General features: G+C 40.9%; 3 protein-coding genes across 3 annotated transcripts; all 3 read right to left on the bottom strand.

The window, feature by feature from the left end:
* Positions 1-273: 273 nt before the first annotated feature.
* On the bottom strand, positions 274-3,560 carry tmem82 (transmembrane protein 82). The gene is made up of 6 exons (XM_080470240.1): positions 3,290-3,560; positions 2,926-2,995; positions 2,559-2,751; positions 1,956-2,370; positions 1,637-1,824; positions 274-450 (listed from the first exon to the last, which is right to left on the bottom strand). Exons 1-6 carry the CDS (start codon positions 3,429-3,431, stop codon positions 370-372), a joined length of 1,089 nt encoding a protein of 362 aa, XP_080326366.1. The 5' UTR covers positions 3,432-3,560; the 3' UTR covers positions 274-369.
* A 2,715-nt stretch (positions 3,561-6,275) lies between these two features.
* On the bottom strand, positions 6,276-12,576 carry LOC308113099 (mitotic spindle assembly checkpoint protein MAD2B). Its single transcript, XM_080469074.1, has 8 exons — positions 9,857-12,576; positions 9,524-9,642; positions 9,367-9,438; positions 9,193-9,293; positions 8,993-9,087; positions 7,755-7,828; positions 7,137-7,229; positions 6,276-7,010 (listed from the first exon to the last, which is right to left on the bottom strand). Exons 1-8 carry the CDS (start codon positions 9,894-9,896, stop codon positions 6,972-6,974), a joined length of 633 nt encoding a protein of 210 aa, XP_080325200.1. The 5' UTR covers positions 9,897-12,576; the 3' UTR covers positions 6,276-6,971.
* On the bottom strand, positions 11,394-17,058 carry LOC308113643 (mitotic spindle assembly checkpoint protein MAD2B-like; the record flags this gene model as incomplete). The annotated part of the gene is made up of 4 exons (XM_080470038.1): positions 16,698-17,058; positions 16,365-16,483; positions 16,208-16,279; positions 11,394-11,516 (listed from the first exon to the last, which is right to left on the bottom strand). The coding sequence occupies exons 1-4, from the start codon at positions 16,735-16,737 to the stop codon at positions 11,394-11,396; spliced, it is 354 nt and encodes a 117-aa protein (XP_080326164.1). The 5' UTR covers positions 16,738-17,058.
* Between the last annotated feature and the right edge of the window lie 2,008 nt (positions 17,059-19,066).

Here is a 19,066-nt window from a genome sequence, read left to right as displayed (position 1 = left end):
CCCCCTGCTATAGGTTATAATGCCCTGAGCAAAAAAAAAAACCCCTAACCTCATTGTTCCTGTATGTGATGGGACAAAGGGGCCACCACTGCAGAGGTCACAGACCCCACTGTGACAAGATTTGCAAGATTAGGTAATTTTAACAAAGCGATGCTGGAAACGAATATTACTTTATACATATATGCTAAACACGGAAGAGTAAACTCTTCTGTGCAGGAAAATATCTGTGGGTAAATGACCTTAAAAAGAAAAAATGAATTCATAACGCAAGAACCAATGTGAAATATTTAATGAAAAAATATTCATATTCAGTACAAAAGCAACAATAAAGCATGTTTAAGATAATATGGGTTCCAATTAAGAGGCAATTTATCTAAGATGTTCCCTCCTGTGTGCTTGTGGTCTTTGTTGACGCTCCCTCCTTCTGTAGTCTGTATAATCCTCTTCAACCTATATGCACACAACAAAAGGTGACAGATGAAAAAAGCTGTATAATCTGTTGGGGTAGAAGAGAAGAGTTTGATGACAGTAATAGCTATCCATTCATCTTTTATATGCTTTATGCATTTCATTGTGATGGACAACAGCCCAGCTAACAATACAAGGAGGTAGAAAACACAGATAGACAGGCAGTCACATCTATGAACGATTTAGGGTCATTGATTTGTTGTTTTTAGAACTGTGGGACGAAACCAGAGACAAAAACGTAATTATTAATGTGTGTAATTTCCACACAGAAAGGCCCAACTAGACTCAAACCCCAAACCCTCTCACTATGAGGCACGAAGCCGAGTCTCTATGATTTTAATAGTAAAACATGTTATCACTAAAATGGTGGTCCAGTTGTAGCACTGTGAGTTACACAGGTCAGACTCTAGGCTGCGACCCTTCACTGTCGAGTTTGCTTATTCTCCCTTGTTTTCTCCAGATACTTCACTTTTCTTTTTGATTTAAATGCATGTCTCTTTGGTTGACTGGTGTCTGTAGATAGTGTATCTCTCTCTGTTATAGCTCAGTGATTGATCTGCCCAGTACTATTTAACACTCCAGTTCAATTAAGTTCATAATAACTTTAGTTTGTACAAAACTATTTCCTGATCGTTTTAGGCAGGTAGGTTTTTAAAGACATGTTTCTGATGAGGTTGGAAGCGAACCATCGAAACATGTCAAAGGTATGTTTTAAAAACCCACTTGCCTGAAAAGACAAATGCAAAATACTTCTGTAACCACCAGCTTGAATAAAGTGGAGATGCTGAACACATATACATGTGTAAATCTAACTTAAATGTGTCACACTGAAACCAACTTTTGAAGTCAACATAAAATGGTACTTTTTTGTTTGCCTTGCATTGGCTGAACTAATCTTTATTCAAACAAACAAAACACAAAACTATTTAACCAGGCTACCTCACAGACAGTCAGAAAGTAGGCTCCACACACTAAATCAGAGATTACTTCGACCTGAATCTGTCTTGGGGGCCTTAAACCTTCTCCACCTGGGATACAAATTTGAGAAGTGGGTCTCATCAGGGGACGCAGTCTAATGAACACATTGATATTCTGCCCCAGTTTGCAGCTCTCAGTGGACAGAAAGTGCTTTTGGCCCTGTGTGCCGCTTCCAGGGAGACTTGCTGACCTGCGAGGATGCCGCATCCAGCAGGTCCTTAGTGGGGATGAGACAGCTGGCCTCACCCAGGAAACACATTAGGATGTGGAGCACGTCAGCCCAGCGGCCGACAGTCAGCATCAGCACCATCAAACCCCCGAGACGTACCACCACAGAGTTAAGAACAGCCTGGCCGCTGGGCATGCGGTGTTGCTCTTCTGCAGAAAGGAGACATGGGAGAATTTATTACTAAAATGAAGGCATTCTGATTTCTGTCAATACAAGAGAAAAGCACCAGAATGATCCTGCTTTTTGAGATCACACTGTAAAATGAGATGGTGCATCTCACCCTGCATGTACACCACTAAAAGTGTGTAGCAGATAGTCAGTGGTGTCCAAAACCTGAGGGCCTCTGCTGCAGAGAGAAAGTGGCGGTTGATGATGGACACAGCAGCCAGGGCGGCCACAGAGAAGGTGATGATCATGGCCCTGCACAGCAGAGGCAGCAGGCGGCTGCCTGATGTCAGGAGGCAGATGCAGATGCCGCAGTAGCGCTGTGAGCTGTGGAGTCTGTACAGAGCTGTGACATGGTGCAGCAGTCCTGAAGCCTGCCTCTCCAGGAACCAGCTGAGTGCAGCTGCCAGCAGCAGACACAGCCAGCGCTGCGACGCCCCCTCGTGGAGGAAGCTCAAGCCGCAGCTCAGGGCGCACCCCAGAGAAAACTGGCTCTGAACGAACAGCTGCTGCAGAAATTTCCTGGAGTCCTGGGGGATGGAGAAGCACATGGACAGAGCTGACAGATGCATCAAAGTAGATGATGGGCTGTTAGTTGTAATAGATGTCAAAAGGTATCAGTGACAAGGTGAAATTCAGATTAGCCTGCAAGCATGGTTGTCAAAGTACACAGCAGAGCATCAGACATGTTTTGTTGATCACTGAATTAACTTCTCACCGGTCCAGCTGTAAGGAGTCCAGAGATGGATCGAAGACTAAATTCTAGGACCACCAGAGAGGCCACACGGGAGCCCACCACAGCCAGTATCCCAGCCACAAATAAAAAGTGAAACAGGCCAACAAGTCCGGTTTTGCTCCTAGGTTGCTGACTTCTTGTCCCCTCACTTGATGGGCCTTTATCATTTTTATTACTGGGGAAAGTGAAAGTAAAACATAAGTAAGTAGAAGCACTGCTGGAATATGCATGGTTTTGTGAGATACATAATAACATGTAACAATAGAATCTGGTTTCTATCATGCAGATAAACAAGACAAACACCAAATATATCTTCATGCAGTCATGTGACAATCAGCAGTTTGCTCACCTCTCCTCTAACAATAGGTGCACTCTTAACAAGCAGCATAGCACAGAGATCCCACATGTACCGACCACTCCTGCAGGTCACAGAACAGTAAGATTATGTCATTGACAATAATACACTTCAGCCAGGTTTTCTTAAAATGCAGTAAGATGAGCATCCCCTAAAGCACATGCTCTAATCCTCGACGCCTCGTTGTTTTCCCATGGTATATTATTAACAGCTGCTGGGACCTGTCAGCAATAAAAGCTGAGTCTTGTACTTTCAATTTGAAACTGTCTACCAAACACGCACAATGAATTTGGTTTTTGAAATGTGTTCTTGAGTAAAATATAAAGTTTTGTCAGAAATGAATGAGTGAAGAGCTCACCTTGTAGAAAGGTATCGACTGGATTTATATCTGGAATCAGCCATCCTGGTAGGAGGTAGGACGTTGGAAGAAATGACGTGATAAAAGAGAGCATACCTTTGACTTTTGACTGAAGAGTTAAAAAAACCAGTTTAAATATCATAGATTTTCCAATAAAAATATCACCAGGGCTAAATTAAGCCATCATACACTCGGGACTCAGGTTCTGGTCCTCTCAGGCTGGATTATAGTAACATGCAGAATCTGCTCCTCTGTTAGTTTCTGTCACCTCAACTTTGAGCTTTTCCCAGAAGTCTATTCTGCGTCCCGTACCAAAGGTCACCCGACTGTTGGTGGAGCAGAGGCCCTCAGCCGGCTGAGTAATAAAAAAAGATAATGGAGGTTAGTGCAACATGGGAACGACTTTACTCTCTTTAAAACATTGGCAGACAACGGCTGCCCCTTGACCTTATCTGCAGGTTACAACATGAAGTCATTCTCACCCAGGATAAGATGTTGGTTTTTTTTTTTAAAAGTCTGTGTTTCGCAAATATACAAGACCTCAGGCTATACATGCAACATGTGCAGTGCAACACTGATCCTGTTACATTACAATCTGACATCTGCTCAGACATTCGGCTGAGCAACATTTGAGTCACTAAAATAAACTGTATAACTTCCCCCAAACCAATGAGCCATTTCTCCCACACAGTGAGACTGAATGTTTCATTGCTGTTATGGGTGAATTTCTTTATTAACCTACCTAATGTCCTCAATGTGAGAAAAAAAATGACATTTTGCAAATTGTTTTAGTCTTTGGAGAAAATAATGTAATTCCAAGCAAATGAATAATGGGGAAAGAAACTAACAATAAAAAACAAGAAATAAGCTAACTAAATCACAATTACATACATTAATGTAGAACCAAACTCTAAGGTGATAACCATCTACCACTATTTGATTAAAAAAAAGTTCAATAACAATAAGAATTTTTTAATTCAGTGATTTTGACCTGCCTCACGAGACCATTAGAGAGACACCTCCCAGTCAGGGTCACAGAGATCTTGAACCAGCTGACTATTGAACACAGGATATATCCTGGACAAGTTGCCAGTACACATGTACACACCAGAGTAAATATCATTTCATTGTACATGGAAGCCATGACATGTCAGGGAAATAAACCAGACCGTTGCAGCAGGCATAAAGAGTCTTAAGGTGGCAGCAGTGTACAACATTATTATTCATCTCACCTCAGACAGAATAACTGCAGAGTGACTGCAGTCCTCGACTTAGGACCTTTTGTTTTTAATATAGAAGGAAGATGATAGTGAGTTTGTATACATCCACAGCAATATAAGTGAACAGTTGTGACTCATTCCTGCTCTCCATTGTATTCAAACCGGTGAAAACAGCTCAACATCAATGAGACTCTGTATTTGATTAAATCAATACATGCATGTGCTCCACTGTCACAGAAAATAGGGACTTAACTAATCACAGGTTTCTATCATGGGGAAACACTTCAAGACTCGTGAAACACAGCAGCTTGATTAAGAGCAATGGCTTTATGACATGCTGAGCTCGGTGAATATTGGACTCAGGCCAAGGTCTCATACCAAGGAGGTACAAAGAAGAGAGTTGCTTTAAAAGCAGATCACTGACTGATTCAGGTTCAAACAGGTGAGAACAACTTCTATTTGACAAGCAGGGTTCTGAGTTGAATTATAATCAAGCAATCCATTGTTACAAAAGTTTACATGCCAATATGGATTCTTGATTACCATAATACATTTGTGTCAAAACCAATTTTCAAATGCCATCTAGCATCAATGACAGCAGTTGAAGTCATCTTTGTCAGAAATACAACACCTCATACCAATGTTTTCAATCTTTCAGAGAAACTTGCTGCTGATGCACTGAGACGCAGTACAGAGGTAATGTGTCCAGGCTAAAAACCCAACAGAGAGACCGACAGAGACCTGAATCCAGCTGATCGTCTCCACATGGAGCCCAGCATTGCCATCGGCGCACAGTATGAGCGCTTTAATGGGGGCACCCGCAATGTGGGGGCTGCTGTGCTGAGGTGAGAGAAGGGAGATGCAGACGGGATGAAAACCATGTGTGACTGCTGGGATTATTTAACCTTCTCTCTCTGTCACGACCGCAGGCTCGGCAGCAGAGAGTGTGTCTGCTGCAGCGGCATCGCCGGGAAAGCATCAGGAGCTCTGGCGGCGCTGCTGTCCATTTACATCATAGGATACTTGACAGGGTACTACATCCACCGGTGCACATAGAGGAGCATTCATCAGGAAAACTACCATCTCAATATTTATATTACTAATGGATTTGTTGACGATGACTCTGCAACAACTGGTGGTGCAGCAGCACTCTGGACATTTAAAACTAGTTAGGATCGATACGTGGGTGTCTGAAGGTGCAGAAACATAAAAAAGATGGATGACTCAAAGGTCCAGATTCATTTCTCAATTTAAAAAGCAGTTGGTAAAAGCACTCAGGTGTTTTATTTGAGTAAAAGTTAAAGAATAACTTTGATGAAACGGCTTTATTTCTGTAACCTTCTGCTTTTAGTTTTAATTTGAGAAATCCAACTTTGTTATGAAGAACTGTGGTTACATCTCTAACAATGTTGTCACCATCATTTTCATTCCAGGGAAATAAACAAGTGTCTTAAGTTCAGATTCTCCTACATGTTCTTCGTTCACCGACTGAAATGTGAATCTTTTAGACTGTTCTCAAAACATGTTGCGTGAATGAAAAAGGAAAGGCGTTACATTAATGCTTAAAGTTTCAGAGCTTTTATTTATTTATTTATTTGTGAACTCATTGTGACTGTCGTAGACTTACCAGGTGTAAAGTATGAGATTAAAAGCCTGCACCAGTTGTGAATGTCACTCAACATGAGGCGCTCATTGGCTGGACTGAATGTCACATTGGTTCATTACTGGTGTAAAGCTGCAATCATAAAGATCAAGACTTATTCAGCTGAAGCATTTTACAAGCAAGTTTTATTAGTTTCACCAGGGTTTCACAAATAAATCACATTACTTTGAGTGGTAAAAGAAGTGGAGCATCACAAGTTTGCATCCATCATGTAACAGAAGGACAGATTACCACACCGAGACTTTTATTATTGCACATGAACTCAAAGTAAACGGTTTAAACTGCAGTGATGTCTGATTATTGCAGGCACCTCGCGAGCAGCTGCAGCGCCTCAGCAGGACAACACAGTAAGACAACGTGTAGGGTGGATAGAGTGACAGCAAAAATGAGGTTAATACAGAAATAGGCGGGTATATATATATATATATGTTTAATTTAAGTAGGTTTTGGATGATAAAACTCATGTTGGTATACCGCTCCTCTTCTAAATATCTGCTCTGCAATATCATTGTCTTAGAGATAAAACTATACTGTGATAATAACGAGAAATCTGAATTTAAAACACAATACATGTTGATCAAAACAAAACTACATTCGTGCTTTTAAATGGAACACAAATCAGTGCAACTCTCAACACTGCCTGGAGGGAAGTGATTGAAACTCTCCCCTAATTTGGATAAAGCGGTTGTGAAGATGTATGAGTCGTTGGATGGACGTCTCACTCTTGTTTCACTCCTTCAACTCATCCATCAGCTCAGTTTGTCTCAGATCAGCTCAGCAGCATCAGTGATTGAAGGATCTAGGTTTTCTGGGCCCTCTCTTCCACATACAGCTGCATCTGTTGGAGGGAAAACATCTGATATTTAGAAGGGCCGAGCATCGGTTAAACACAGTATCACAGAATTTGGCACACGTGTGAAGCGAAGCTCTCTGGGGGGAAAATAAATGTGATTTTTCTCCTCACTTTTACAATGTCGGACGTCATGGTCTTCAGGGGGATGAGTTTAGGCTCCTGCATGTGAACCTCCTGCTCGTCTGCAACGATCCATGGAAAGTCCTGAGGAGGAAAACTCTCACCATCACACTGTTGATCGTCAAGCTTTTACACATCAGTGGAGCTTGTGGAAGTGGACTGCTGCTTTGATTAAAGGCATATTTTCCAGAGTTTGAATGACTATAACTCTATTGTCAGGGATGAATCATAAATCTCTCCTCCAGCCAGTCAGGAATGCAGCAGCGCAACTTATCATTTCAACTTCTTATTTCATATTGTATTGCTCAATCTCAACTTATTTTCCTTTATTTCGTTTTCAATGTTTGTATACTACTCTTTATTGTTATTACTTTTCATGACAACGTGCCATATCAACATTGTTTTGAAAGGTGCAGTATAATCTGAGGTTATTTATGCTGTGGTGTCTCTTTCAGCCAACATGAAACTTGACTGTGACCTTAGTTCCAGCGTAGGTGAATATAACCTTGTGGTATGCTGCACTCACTCTTGCTTCTTCGTTCTTATTTCTATTTTAATTCTAATCTTGTCGGAAATAAACAATGAGTCTGTCTGCCCTGAAAAGCTCACCTTGATGACTTGAACCTTCTCCATGTTGCGTGTCGCAGCATCTCTGGTGTGTACCAGCACTGAAAAAGAGCATCCTGTGACAAAGAAAACAGAACAAATACATCAAGCTCTTGCCATTCACATCCTTATTTTCTTCTCATCTGTGAGGTAATTGAGAATTCCTTCCATGCTGGTTCATAAGACTTTTATTAACGTGGCTTCTCTCAGAGGTTAATTTAACAACCAGATTTCTGAGCTTTGGTTCATAGTTCTGTTCTGTGAGAAACATCTCTGAAAAGTCACACAAGTCCAGTTTCCTTCATGATACAATTAAACATGACCTGGATGACTGAGATTCTTCACAGATGTTGCCATTCCTGGTTTTAAAGAAACCTTCCTTCTGACATGTCTACATGTCGACCATTTATAACGTCTCTGAATCTAAACCAGACAAGGATAACTGGTGCCCTGCAGACCACATATGGTTCCATTTCCTATTCTTTGTGGCCGATGAGGCCATTTATAGAAATCAATACTTGAACCTGGACATTTGGGTTCAAACAGAAGATGAAGTAGCAGTAATAAGTCAAGTTGCTGTATCACTCAGTTTGTCTTTTAATATCTTTGAATTTCTTCTCGATGATTGGCAGTTTGTTGTTTAGTTGATAATGTCTAAGCCTGTTATGTTTAATATTGAATTGACCACTTTTAAAATTGGACTGAGGACAGACGAGATGCTGGATTTGTAAGCGTGGACATGCTGGAGAAAGCTAATAAGCCGGTTAACATCAGCGGGGACACTATTCTTCCTGTTGCACTCTTTTACTAGCTTTATCATTATTATCAGTTTCTCCATATTGTAAATTAAAATGTTGTGCATACTGTACCTTTAATTACATATAGGTGTATAAAAACGAGGCAAACAATGATGGGCTTTAACTACAAAAACTGGGATGAATAATAACAAATTTTTTTGAGGTACTTTGGTTTATAGTAATTGTAATTTTAAAATTACTGTCTGAGAATTGTACTTTAAATGTCTGTATTTTAAACAAGCACATTGACTCAAAATACAACTATCCATAAGTCAGCACTACTTTTTAGTGCTGACTACATACTTTTATTTACACTAAAGTATAATTTTTAAATGTGACAGCAGTGGTACTTGACCATAAATTTTCAGCACTCTTTCCACCTCTTCACACATTAAGACATTATTTTTTAACACTTTGTCTTCAGGTAATCAGCAGTAAAGTTACCTGGTGGGTTATTATTCAAAACAGCGTCGCACACACTGATCTTCAAGATGAACGCCCTCAGCAGCTGCTCCACATGTGACAGTAACGTATCTGAGCTGAAACAACAAAACCACAGTTAGCAGCCGTGATTGTCCACAAAATGTAATGGAAATGCAGCCGAATCTTCATCATTATGATAAATGACAGTCGAAGAGTCAAACCTGACGGAGAGCAGGGGAGGCTGAGAAATCTCAAACACAAATCTCTCCACTGGATGATGCTCTTTGTCCATGATGACCACGACCACCTTCTCCGCTTCATTCTAGGGGAGGGAGGGGGGGGAACTTCTGCATGGAGTTGTAAAATTAACCACACAGCTTGAGGAGAACGCTTACCTTCTCAATGAGCGGCTTCACACAATGCAGGGTATCTTGAATGTACTGATTAAGCTCTGGGTGACATGACATCTAGAAATGAGGTACAGAAAACTGATGTTAAGAGGCACGTGTATTCAATATACTATGAATGTAATAATCACAGGTTGGTGTGTACCTGCACTGGGACGTTGTACTTCTTTCTCTTCTGAAATATCCCAGAGGGATAAACTTCACGCACATACAAGATGAGATGAATGGCAACTTCCAGGAACTCACAGAGGATATCAGCAACCACTGAGGAAAACAGCAATGAGATAAAACTCTAAAAGATCAGATACGTTCTTATGATATTGTATTCGAATCGTTCGCGTTAAGGACAGATAGTACAGATTAAACTAAAGCTTCGTGCTCAGTTGTAGGAGGAAGACATGTGATGGCATGTTTGAGGTGACTTGACTTAATCAAGCATCACAACTGCTGAACATTTACATGCGAAGTGTTGGCTTACCTTGTCCAAAATTGATGTCTTGTCTGGTTAGAGTTGTCATATTTGCGTCACAAACAAATAGAAAAAGAGAAAAAAGGCTTTGTTTTCTTCCAGCAGGCTGACGGAAGCAGACAGTGAACGGCGGGTTCTTTCGAAGATGTTTAGGAAATTATTTAAAACGGAGATAGTGGTACATCTTGGCTTCAGTTTCAGACATAACTGATTCATTAAACTTGATTATTGAACAATACACATTTATTCATAATCGTTTTTTTATACTAAACCAAAGGGCTTCTATCTCCCTCGTTACCAAACGACTTCACGGCGCGCGGCGAAGACGTCATGCGTTGTTTACAAGCTGCGTCCACCAGTGATGACGTCTCTTTACTTTTTTTTTGGTTTGTTTGATCTTATTTCATTTTTGTTTGTATGAGTCAGTTTTTGACAGAGAGGTACAATCTGTGGTCTTCGTGTCATGTTTCATTTTTGGTTGTTTTTTTTAAGTCACTTTAATATATTAAAACATACTATGAAAGAAAACAAAAACACTAAAGCTTCTCCACATTAACTTGATTGCAAACCATTCATTTGTTGTTGTTTTTTCTTGTTAGTTTGATTTGTTGGCAAAATCCACACAATCAGAAACAAAAAAAAAAAATCGGGTCATTTTATCGTTTTCTAATTTGGGTTAGAAAAGAAACAAAACGAGAATTCAACTCGTTTTTTTGATTTTCTGGTTTTTGGACAAAAATCGAAAAAACGTACATTCAACTCAGTTTCCTATTTTCTTTTGTCATTGTATTATTGCTGTCATTGATGGGCGGGGCTTCAGCGACTCTTTTGTGTCTGATTGGCTCACGTTTGCCTGAAGTTTTCACAGTAAAACTCCACGCTAACACAACATACCTCGATGTCAAATAACCACTGCAGCCTCCAGTCTGTGTTGTCACGACTGGAAATATGGTGTTTGGTTATATATCAATGCGATACACACATTTTTTTTTTTTTGTGATACACACATGCTCACTCTGCTCTGGGTTATTTTTCCACACTTACTCCTGATTAATCCGAAACTCCTGGATGTTAAACTGCCGTTTGCCGGAAACAGCCTGACACGCCAAAAGCAGTTACAAAAGATACCTGCAGGTGGCAGTGTGGAGACATGTTTGCCCTTTGAAGGCCTGATTTAATGAACGTTAGTGTGTAAAAACTTAAAATAATTCAACAGACGTGCATATGATCATCACTTTAAGATAGAAATATCAGCAAAATTGAACAGATTTGTGTTTTTAGACAATACATAATAAAAATCTAATTCTGAACAAATATTGCTACAAATAATTGCTGGATTTCTTTTCCCAGACCCCGGTAAATGATTTTCATTAAAAAGTGCAGTCTCTTCTAAATTACTTCTGGTGTGGACTTGGCAGGTTTTGTCTTGAAGGTATGTCTCAGAAATATCCATATATAACATCTATAATATCAGTATATTTTTCCTTTTTAAAGATACAATGACTCAGCCAATGTTTTCTTCTTGCTGCCGAAGCCTGGTGGGCTGTCAGGGTTGTGTTGGAGAGTGGAGCCGCACATCAAGCCACTGTCTGAAGTGCAGCGAAGAACAGCCTGTGTACACGGAGGTGGCTGCACTTTGCACAGCACTGGCCTTCTTTAGGTCGCTGCCCTAAAGAGGACAGCAACTTATTGTGGTGTTCATGATTGTTCACATAAATATGTAAATATGTTCATTATTTGTGTTGTTTAGTCTTCAAAATGATTCTGTTGTCTGACTTTTGTTGTGCATGTGTTCTTTCTTTGATTAGACTCAGTCTTCAAATATCTTTTTCAGTTCTTTCTTCATGTGTTTGAACACAGGCAAAGTTGCTGACACCTGACTGTTTCCTGCATCTTTGAAAGATTTTTTAAGTTTAACCCTCTGAATTATGAAAGACTTGAACAAGATTTTTTTTCTGAGGTCTGTCATTCTGTTGTCTAGATACCATGAAGCAATAAATAGCTTCTCCTGGGCTTCTTCCTCATGTTCCTTTTGCATTAAAGACCCCAAAATAATACTGATGTTACCTATTCAATCAACTCCTGAACATTGATATGTTTAATTAGAACGAGCCACGATGGCTTTACAGCTTCTCCTCCAGTGTGTCTGCCAGCAGGACTGTGACAGAGGCCGACTGCAACAAACAAAACAAAAACACTCCTGTACCTGTATCTGTACTTCAAACACTAATCATGTTTCTAAAGTGATTGAACAGAAACGTGTTTGTGTGTTAGTATTTGCGAACATGGAGTGGATAGAAGAAGCTGAAACGCATCAAAAGAGCTTCTGTTCTCATCATTTCCCTCAAGAGTGAATTGGAAAATCTTTCTTACTATTTTTTCTTACTTGAGTCCATCTGGTTATTAACACCAGAACGTGTTTTGAACATACAATCATGGGAACCAGTATTACCAGTATGATAGTTAAAAATCAGAGACCCTATTTGACCTATTTGGAAAGAAAATTGTCCAAATTCCTCCTCTCTGCTTCAGCATTTGAACGTCTCAGGTTGAGTCAGAGAATTATGGACCAATCAGAGGCTGTCTTTCAAAACGTATATACCACATGGTGTCAATTGACCAATCACGTTACTCCTTACTGGGCATGATACATAGTTGCATAGTTGAGACCATAATTTTTTTTTGCAAAACATTTTTTAGCAAAGTGTTGACAAAATTAAATCATATCCTTTTTTTGGACCAATTGAGATTATTTTAGGGTATTTATTTTCTGCAGTGGATTTTGCCTTCATAGTATGGTACAATACAGTATGGTACAGTACAGGTACTCGTGTTTCCTCTGGCAAAAGAAGCTCTGAACTCCTCTCATTTAAATACATTTTTTTTATTTTATTTTGAACAGCAAAATCAATCATTCACAACAACCAAAGATATTTCACCAAACAAACAGGGAATAGGTTCACCAGAACAATGTGATGTCAGGCACAAGCCCCGGCCCAGACTCATCTGGTAGCTTTGACAGATGTTACCTACAACGGCAATTACGTTTTTCCATGTGAATGATGTTCTTTTCTGAGAGAGTAGGTTCTTAAGCACTCGTGTGCCAAATCTAGTGCTTTTATCACTAAATGAAAGATTGTTTCAACAATCTGCTCCACAAGAAAGGTGGTTTTCAAAAAGTGCGGGACAGGACTGGTATTGACCGTTACAGTTCAGGTTTCCACCGCGAGAATTTGGGATTTTCCTGAAAATACCGCTCCGAAGCTGGACGCTTTTGTGCTCCCCTTCCGTCGGGGTACTCAGGACCATGGAACTGGCCGGTTCTGAGGAACCGTAGGCTGATTGGCCGGTGATTTACTACACGCCCTCAATATTTTATATTAATAATATGTTGGCTGTATGAATCCTCTTAACATATTCAGCTTTGCACTGGTTGGTTTTTTTGTTTAGTTTGTTTGCAGCGCAACTTTCATGTTGGTCCCGAAATAGTAGACGCGAGGCAGGACGGAGACCGGGACTCGGGAGCAAACGATACGGCCGTAATCGATGCTCTACCAAGTCCACTCGTCGCGTCGCGTCGGTCCATTGCTTGAATCGCCGCATGCCGCCCCGGAGCTCCGGTGTCTGTCCTGGCATCGTGTCCGTGATCTCTGCCTCCATGCGGAAGTTGCAGCCGTCACAACCAGCAACACGACACCGGCACCAAGTGGAGTCTGGTGCCACAAAGCCGGGGCGACGTTCGTTCTCTCGGAACCAACACGGAAGTTGCAGCTGCAGCTCTGTGGCTGCAAAAAATAAAAATAAAATAACTAAACAACTAGTGCAAAGCGGAGTATGTAAACAACAACAAAGGATCCATAAGGTCCAGAACCCTTTTCTTTCTTCTTTCTTTTTCACTTCCTTCTCTCTTACTTTCCTTGCCAGGTGCATCTGTTTCTTGTTCCACTCTTCCAACTCTCTTTTGTTGTCTTGGAGTTGTTCCAGCTCTGAACAACTGCAAGACAACATGTGTCCCTATGTGTCCCTTTTAAACTTTAACAAACTTTTCTCGCCCTGACATACCTTGTCTTTTAACATTTTTTCTTTTTCTGTAGCACTTTGAGGTTGTTTAAATGTAAAGTGCGTTACAAATACAATGTATTATTATTAGCAGTATTATTAAACCTTCCTGGCCTCTTCAACTGTCTCTCTGGCCTTCGTCTCTCTGTTGTCATTGTTCAGCGCCGTTTGAAGAGTTTCCTCCAGAAGCCTCTTTTCTTATGTTGCTTGTCCTGGGGATCCTCCCTTATGACCGTGTAGGGCTTCTCTGGCCTGATCTTCTCATGCAGCAGCTTCTTGTTCTCCGGCTGCAGGGTATTGTTCTCATGCTCCAGGGTCTTCTTCTCATGCTGTATCGTCTTGTTCTCCGGCTGCAAGGTATGGTTCTCATGCTGTATCGTCTTGTTCTCCGGCTGCAAGGTATGGTTCTCAAGCAGAAGCGTCTTGTTCTTCAGCACCAACACCTTGTTCCTCTGCAAGAACATCTTGTTCTCCTGCAGCAGCGTCTTGTTCTCCTGCAGCAGGGAAGTGTTCTCTCGCAGCAGGGCAGTGTTCTCATGGTGCAGGACCTCTTTATGATTCAGCAGTGTATCGTTCTCACTCAGCAGCCAATTGTGGCCCTCCAATATGGCCTTGTTCTCATTCTGCAGCGTCTTGTTCTCCTGCAGCAGCGTCTTGTTCTCCTGCAGCAGCGTCTCCTTCTCCTGCAGCAGCGTCTTGTTCTCCGCCTGCAGGGTATTGTTCACATGCTCCAGGGTCTTCTTCTCATGCAGCAGCATCTTCTTCTCCCGCAGCAGGGAAGTGTTCCCACACTGGAGGACCTCATTGTCATTCAGCAGCGTATGGTTCTCACGCAGCAGCCAATTGTGGCCCTCCAACATGATATTGTAGTGAGTGTTGACAGCCCTCTTCTCATGCAGCAGCCGGTCTCGCTCCTCCACCACCTCCTGGAGCCTCTCCTCCAGAGCTTTGAGCCTTATTTCAGCCAGCTCTTCAACGGTGAGCTGGGGCATTCCAGTGAGACTCTCATTCTCCTTCTGCAGTTCAGTATTGGCTTCTTCACTGCCAACGAGCTGCTCCTTCAGCTGGATGGCTTCTTGTTCCAAGTCCCTCCTTCCTGTTTGAGGTGACTGGATGTCTGAGGAGGCCTCAGCTCTCCTCTGTGTTTCATTCTCCAACAGTCCAGCAATCATCTTGAGATGCTCCAGTCTGGATCGTTTTGTCTTCAGCTCCTCTTCAATATGCACTAATTCCAGACACTTCCTAGGATTTTTCAGCTGGTATATTTAGTGACGTTGCTTCTGGAGTTCACCAATAAAACAGTGCAGCATCAAAATCTCACGATTAATATTCGGCTTAGAAACCACAGGACGACCCTGTTTAAAACCTTTTCTGTCTCTTTCAGCTATACTCAAACCTGTTAAAAAGATAACTATCAATGTGGTGGCTACTGTGCAAAATGGTGCTTTGTCCTTGCAGGTCTACCTTTGAAGTGTTTGTGCTGATCCGACGTGGCCTCTTTTCACATAGAAGACACAAAGTGATGTCAACAAGCTTTTGTCTTGTAGACATCATGCGATGTCATCACAGTTTCATCTTGGGATCAAAGCCATTAGATCAATGTCATCAAATTCATTCAATATTTTTTTTTTTTTAAACGTTTTCGTGCTACTTCCGCTTTAAGAAAACTCCTTCCGTGCTACCGAGCAGTGGAGCAATGGAGCGACGCGACGTGACGTGTGGACTCAGAGCATCGATTACGGCCGGATTGTTTGCTCCCGAGTCCCGGTCTCCGTCCTGCCTGCTCTGGTTTCCCCACAACTCTAGTTTAAAAACAAAACCACCTTTCTCGTGGAGCAGATTGTTGAAACAATCTTTCATTTAGTGATAAAAGCACCAGATTTGGCACACGAGTGCTTAAGAACCTACTCTCTCAGAAAAGTACATCATTCACATGAAAAAATTTAATTGCCGTTGTAGGTAACATCTGTCAAAGCTACCAGATGAGTCTGGGCCGGGGCTTGTGCCTGACATCACATTGTTCTGGTGAACCTATTCCCTGTTTGTTTGGTGAAATATCTTTGGTTGTTGTGAATGATTGATTTTGCTGTTCATCATTATGATAAATGACAGTTGAAGAGTCAAACCTGACGGAGAGCAGGGGAGGCTGAGAAATCTCAAACACAAATCTCTCCACTGGATGATGCTCTTTGTCCATGATGACCACGACCACCTTCTCCGCTTCATTCTAGGGAGGGGGGGGGGGGGGGACTTCTGCATGGAGTTGTAAAATTAACCACACAGCTTGAGGAGAACGCTTACCTTCTCAATGAGCGGCTTCACACAATGCAGGGTATCTTGAATGTACTGATTAAGCTCTGGGTGACATGACATCTAGAAATGAGGTACAGAAAACTGATGTTAAGAGGCACGTGTATTCAATATACTATGAATGTAATAATCACAGGTTGGTGTGTACCTGCACTGGGACGTTGTACTTCTTTCTCTTCTGAAATATCCCAGAGGGATAAACTTCACGCACATACAAGATGAGATGAATGGCAACTTCCAGGAACTCACAGAGGATATCAGCAACCACTGAGGAAAACAGCAATGAGATAAAACTCTAAAAGATCAGATACGTTCTTATGATATTGTATTCGAATCGTTCGCGTTAAGGACAGATAGTACAGATTAAACTAAAGCTTCGTGCTCAGTTGTAGGAGGAAGACATGTGATGGCATGTTTGAGGTGACTTGACTTAATCAAGCATCACAACTGCTGAACATTTACATGCGAAGTGTTGGCTTACCTTGTCCAAAATTGATGTCTTGTCTGGTTAGAGTTGTCATATTTGCGTCACAAACAAATAGAAAAAGAGAAAAAAGGCTTTGTTTTCTTCCAGCAGGCTGACGGAAGCAGACAGTGAACGGCGGGTTCTTTCGAAGATGTTTAGGAAATTATTTAAAACGGAGATAGTGGTACATCTTGGCTTCAGTTTCAGACATAACTGATTCATTAAACTTGATTATTGAACAATACACATTTATTCATAATCGTTTTTTTATACTAAACCAAAGGGCTTCTATCTCCCTCGTTACCAAACGACTTCACGGCGCGCGGCGAAGACGTCATGCGTTGTTTACAAGCTGCGTCCACCAGTGATGACGTCTCTTTACTTTTTTTTTGGTTTGTTTGATCTTATTTCATTTTTGTTTGTATGAGTCAGTTTTTGACAGAGAGGTACAATCTGTGGTCTTCGTGTCATGTTTCATTTTTGGTTGTTTTTTTTAAGTCACTTTAATATATTAAAACATACTATGAAAGAAAACAAAAACACTAAAGCTTCTCCACATTAACTTGATTGCAAACCATTCATTTGTTGTTGTTTTTTCTTGTTAGTTTGTTTTGTTGGCAAAATCCACACAATCAGAAACAAAAAAAAAAAATCGGGTCGTTTTATCGTTTTCTAATTTGGGTTAGAAAAGAAACAAAACGAGAATTCAACTCGTTTTTTTGATTTTCTGGTTTTTGGACAAAAATCGAAAAAACGTACATTCAACTCAGTTTCCTATTTTCTTTTGTCATTGTATTATTGCTGTCATTGATGGGCGGGGCTTCAGCGACCCTTTTGTGTCTGATTGGCTCACGTTTGCCTGAAGTTTTCACAGTAAAACTCCACGCTAACACAACATACCTCGATGTCAAATAACCACTGCAGCCTCCAGTCTGTGTTGTCACGACTGGAAATATGGTGTTTGGTTATATATCAATGCGATACACACATTTTTTTTTTTTTGTGATACACACATGCTCACTCTGCTCTGGGTTATTTTTCCACACTTACTCCTGATTAATCCGAAACTCCTGGATGTTAAACTGCCGTTTGCCGGAAACAGCCTGACACGCCAAAAGCAGTTACAAAAGATACCTGCAGGTGGCAGTGTGGAGACATGTTTGCCCTTTGAAGGCCTGATTTAATGAACGTTAGTGTGTAAAAACTTAAAATAATTCAACAGACGTGCATATGATCATCACTTTAAGATAGAAATATCAGCAAAATTGAACAGATTTGTGTTTTTAGACAATACATAATAAAAATCTAATTCTGAACAAATATTGCTACAAATAATTGCTGGATTTCTTTTCCCAGACCCCGGTAAATGATTTTCATTAAAAAGTGCAGTCTCTTCTAAATTACTTCTGGTGTGGACTTGGCAGGTTTTGTCTTGAAGGTATGTCTCAGAAATATCCATATATAACATCTATAATATCAGTATATTTTTCCTTTTTAAAGATACAATGACCCAGCCAATGTTTTCTTCTTGCTGCCGAAGCCTGGTGGGCTGTCAGGGTTGTGTTGGAGAGTGGAGCCGCACATCAAGCCACTGTCTGAAGTGCAGCGAAGAACAGCCTGTGTACACGGAGGTGGCTGCACTTTGCACAGCACTGGCCTTCTTTAGGTCGCTGCCCTAAAGAGGACAGCAACTTATTGTGGTGTTCATGATTGTTCACATAAATATGTAAATATGTTCATTATTTGTGTTGTTTAGTCTTCAAAATGATTCTGTTGTCTGACTTTTGTTGTGCATGTGTTCTTTCTTTGATTAGACTCAGTCTTCAAATATCTTTTTCAGTTCTTTCTTCATGTGTTTGAACACAGGCAAAGTTGCTGACACCTGACTGTTTCCTGCATCTTTGAAAGATTTTTTAAGTTTAACCCTCTGAATTATGAAAGACTTGAACAAGATTTTTTTTCTGAGGTCTGTCATTCTGTTGTCTAGATACCATGAAGCAGTAAATAGCTTCTCCTGGGCTTCTTCCTCATGTTCCTTTTGCATTAAAGACCCCAAAATAATACTGATGTTACCTATTCAATCAACTCCTGAACATTGATATGTTTAATTAGAACGAGCCACGATGGCTTTACAGCTTCTCCTCCAGTGTGTCTGCCAGCAGGACTGTGACAGAGGCCGACTGCAACAAACAAAACAAAAACACTCCTGTACCTGTATCTGTACTTCAAACACTAATCATGTTTCTAAAGTGATTGAACAGAAACGTATTTGTGTGTTAGTATTTGCGAACATGGAGTGGATAGAAGAAGCTGAAACGCATCAAAAGAGCTTCTGTTCTCATCATTTCCCCCAAGAGTGAATTGGAAAATCTTTCTTACTATTT

This window comes from Lipophrys pholis (genome assembly GCF_963383615.2).
Source record: "Lipophrys pholis genome assembly, chromosome: 8".
NCBI classification, from domain to species: domain Eukaryota; kingdom Metazoa; phylum Chordata; class Actinopteri; order Blenniiformes; family Blenniidae; genus Lipophrys; species Lipophrys pholis.
This window is presented reverse-complemented; position numbering and strand designations above follow the sequence as displayed.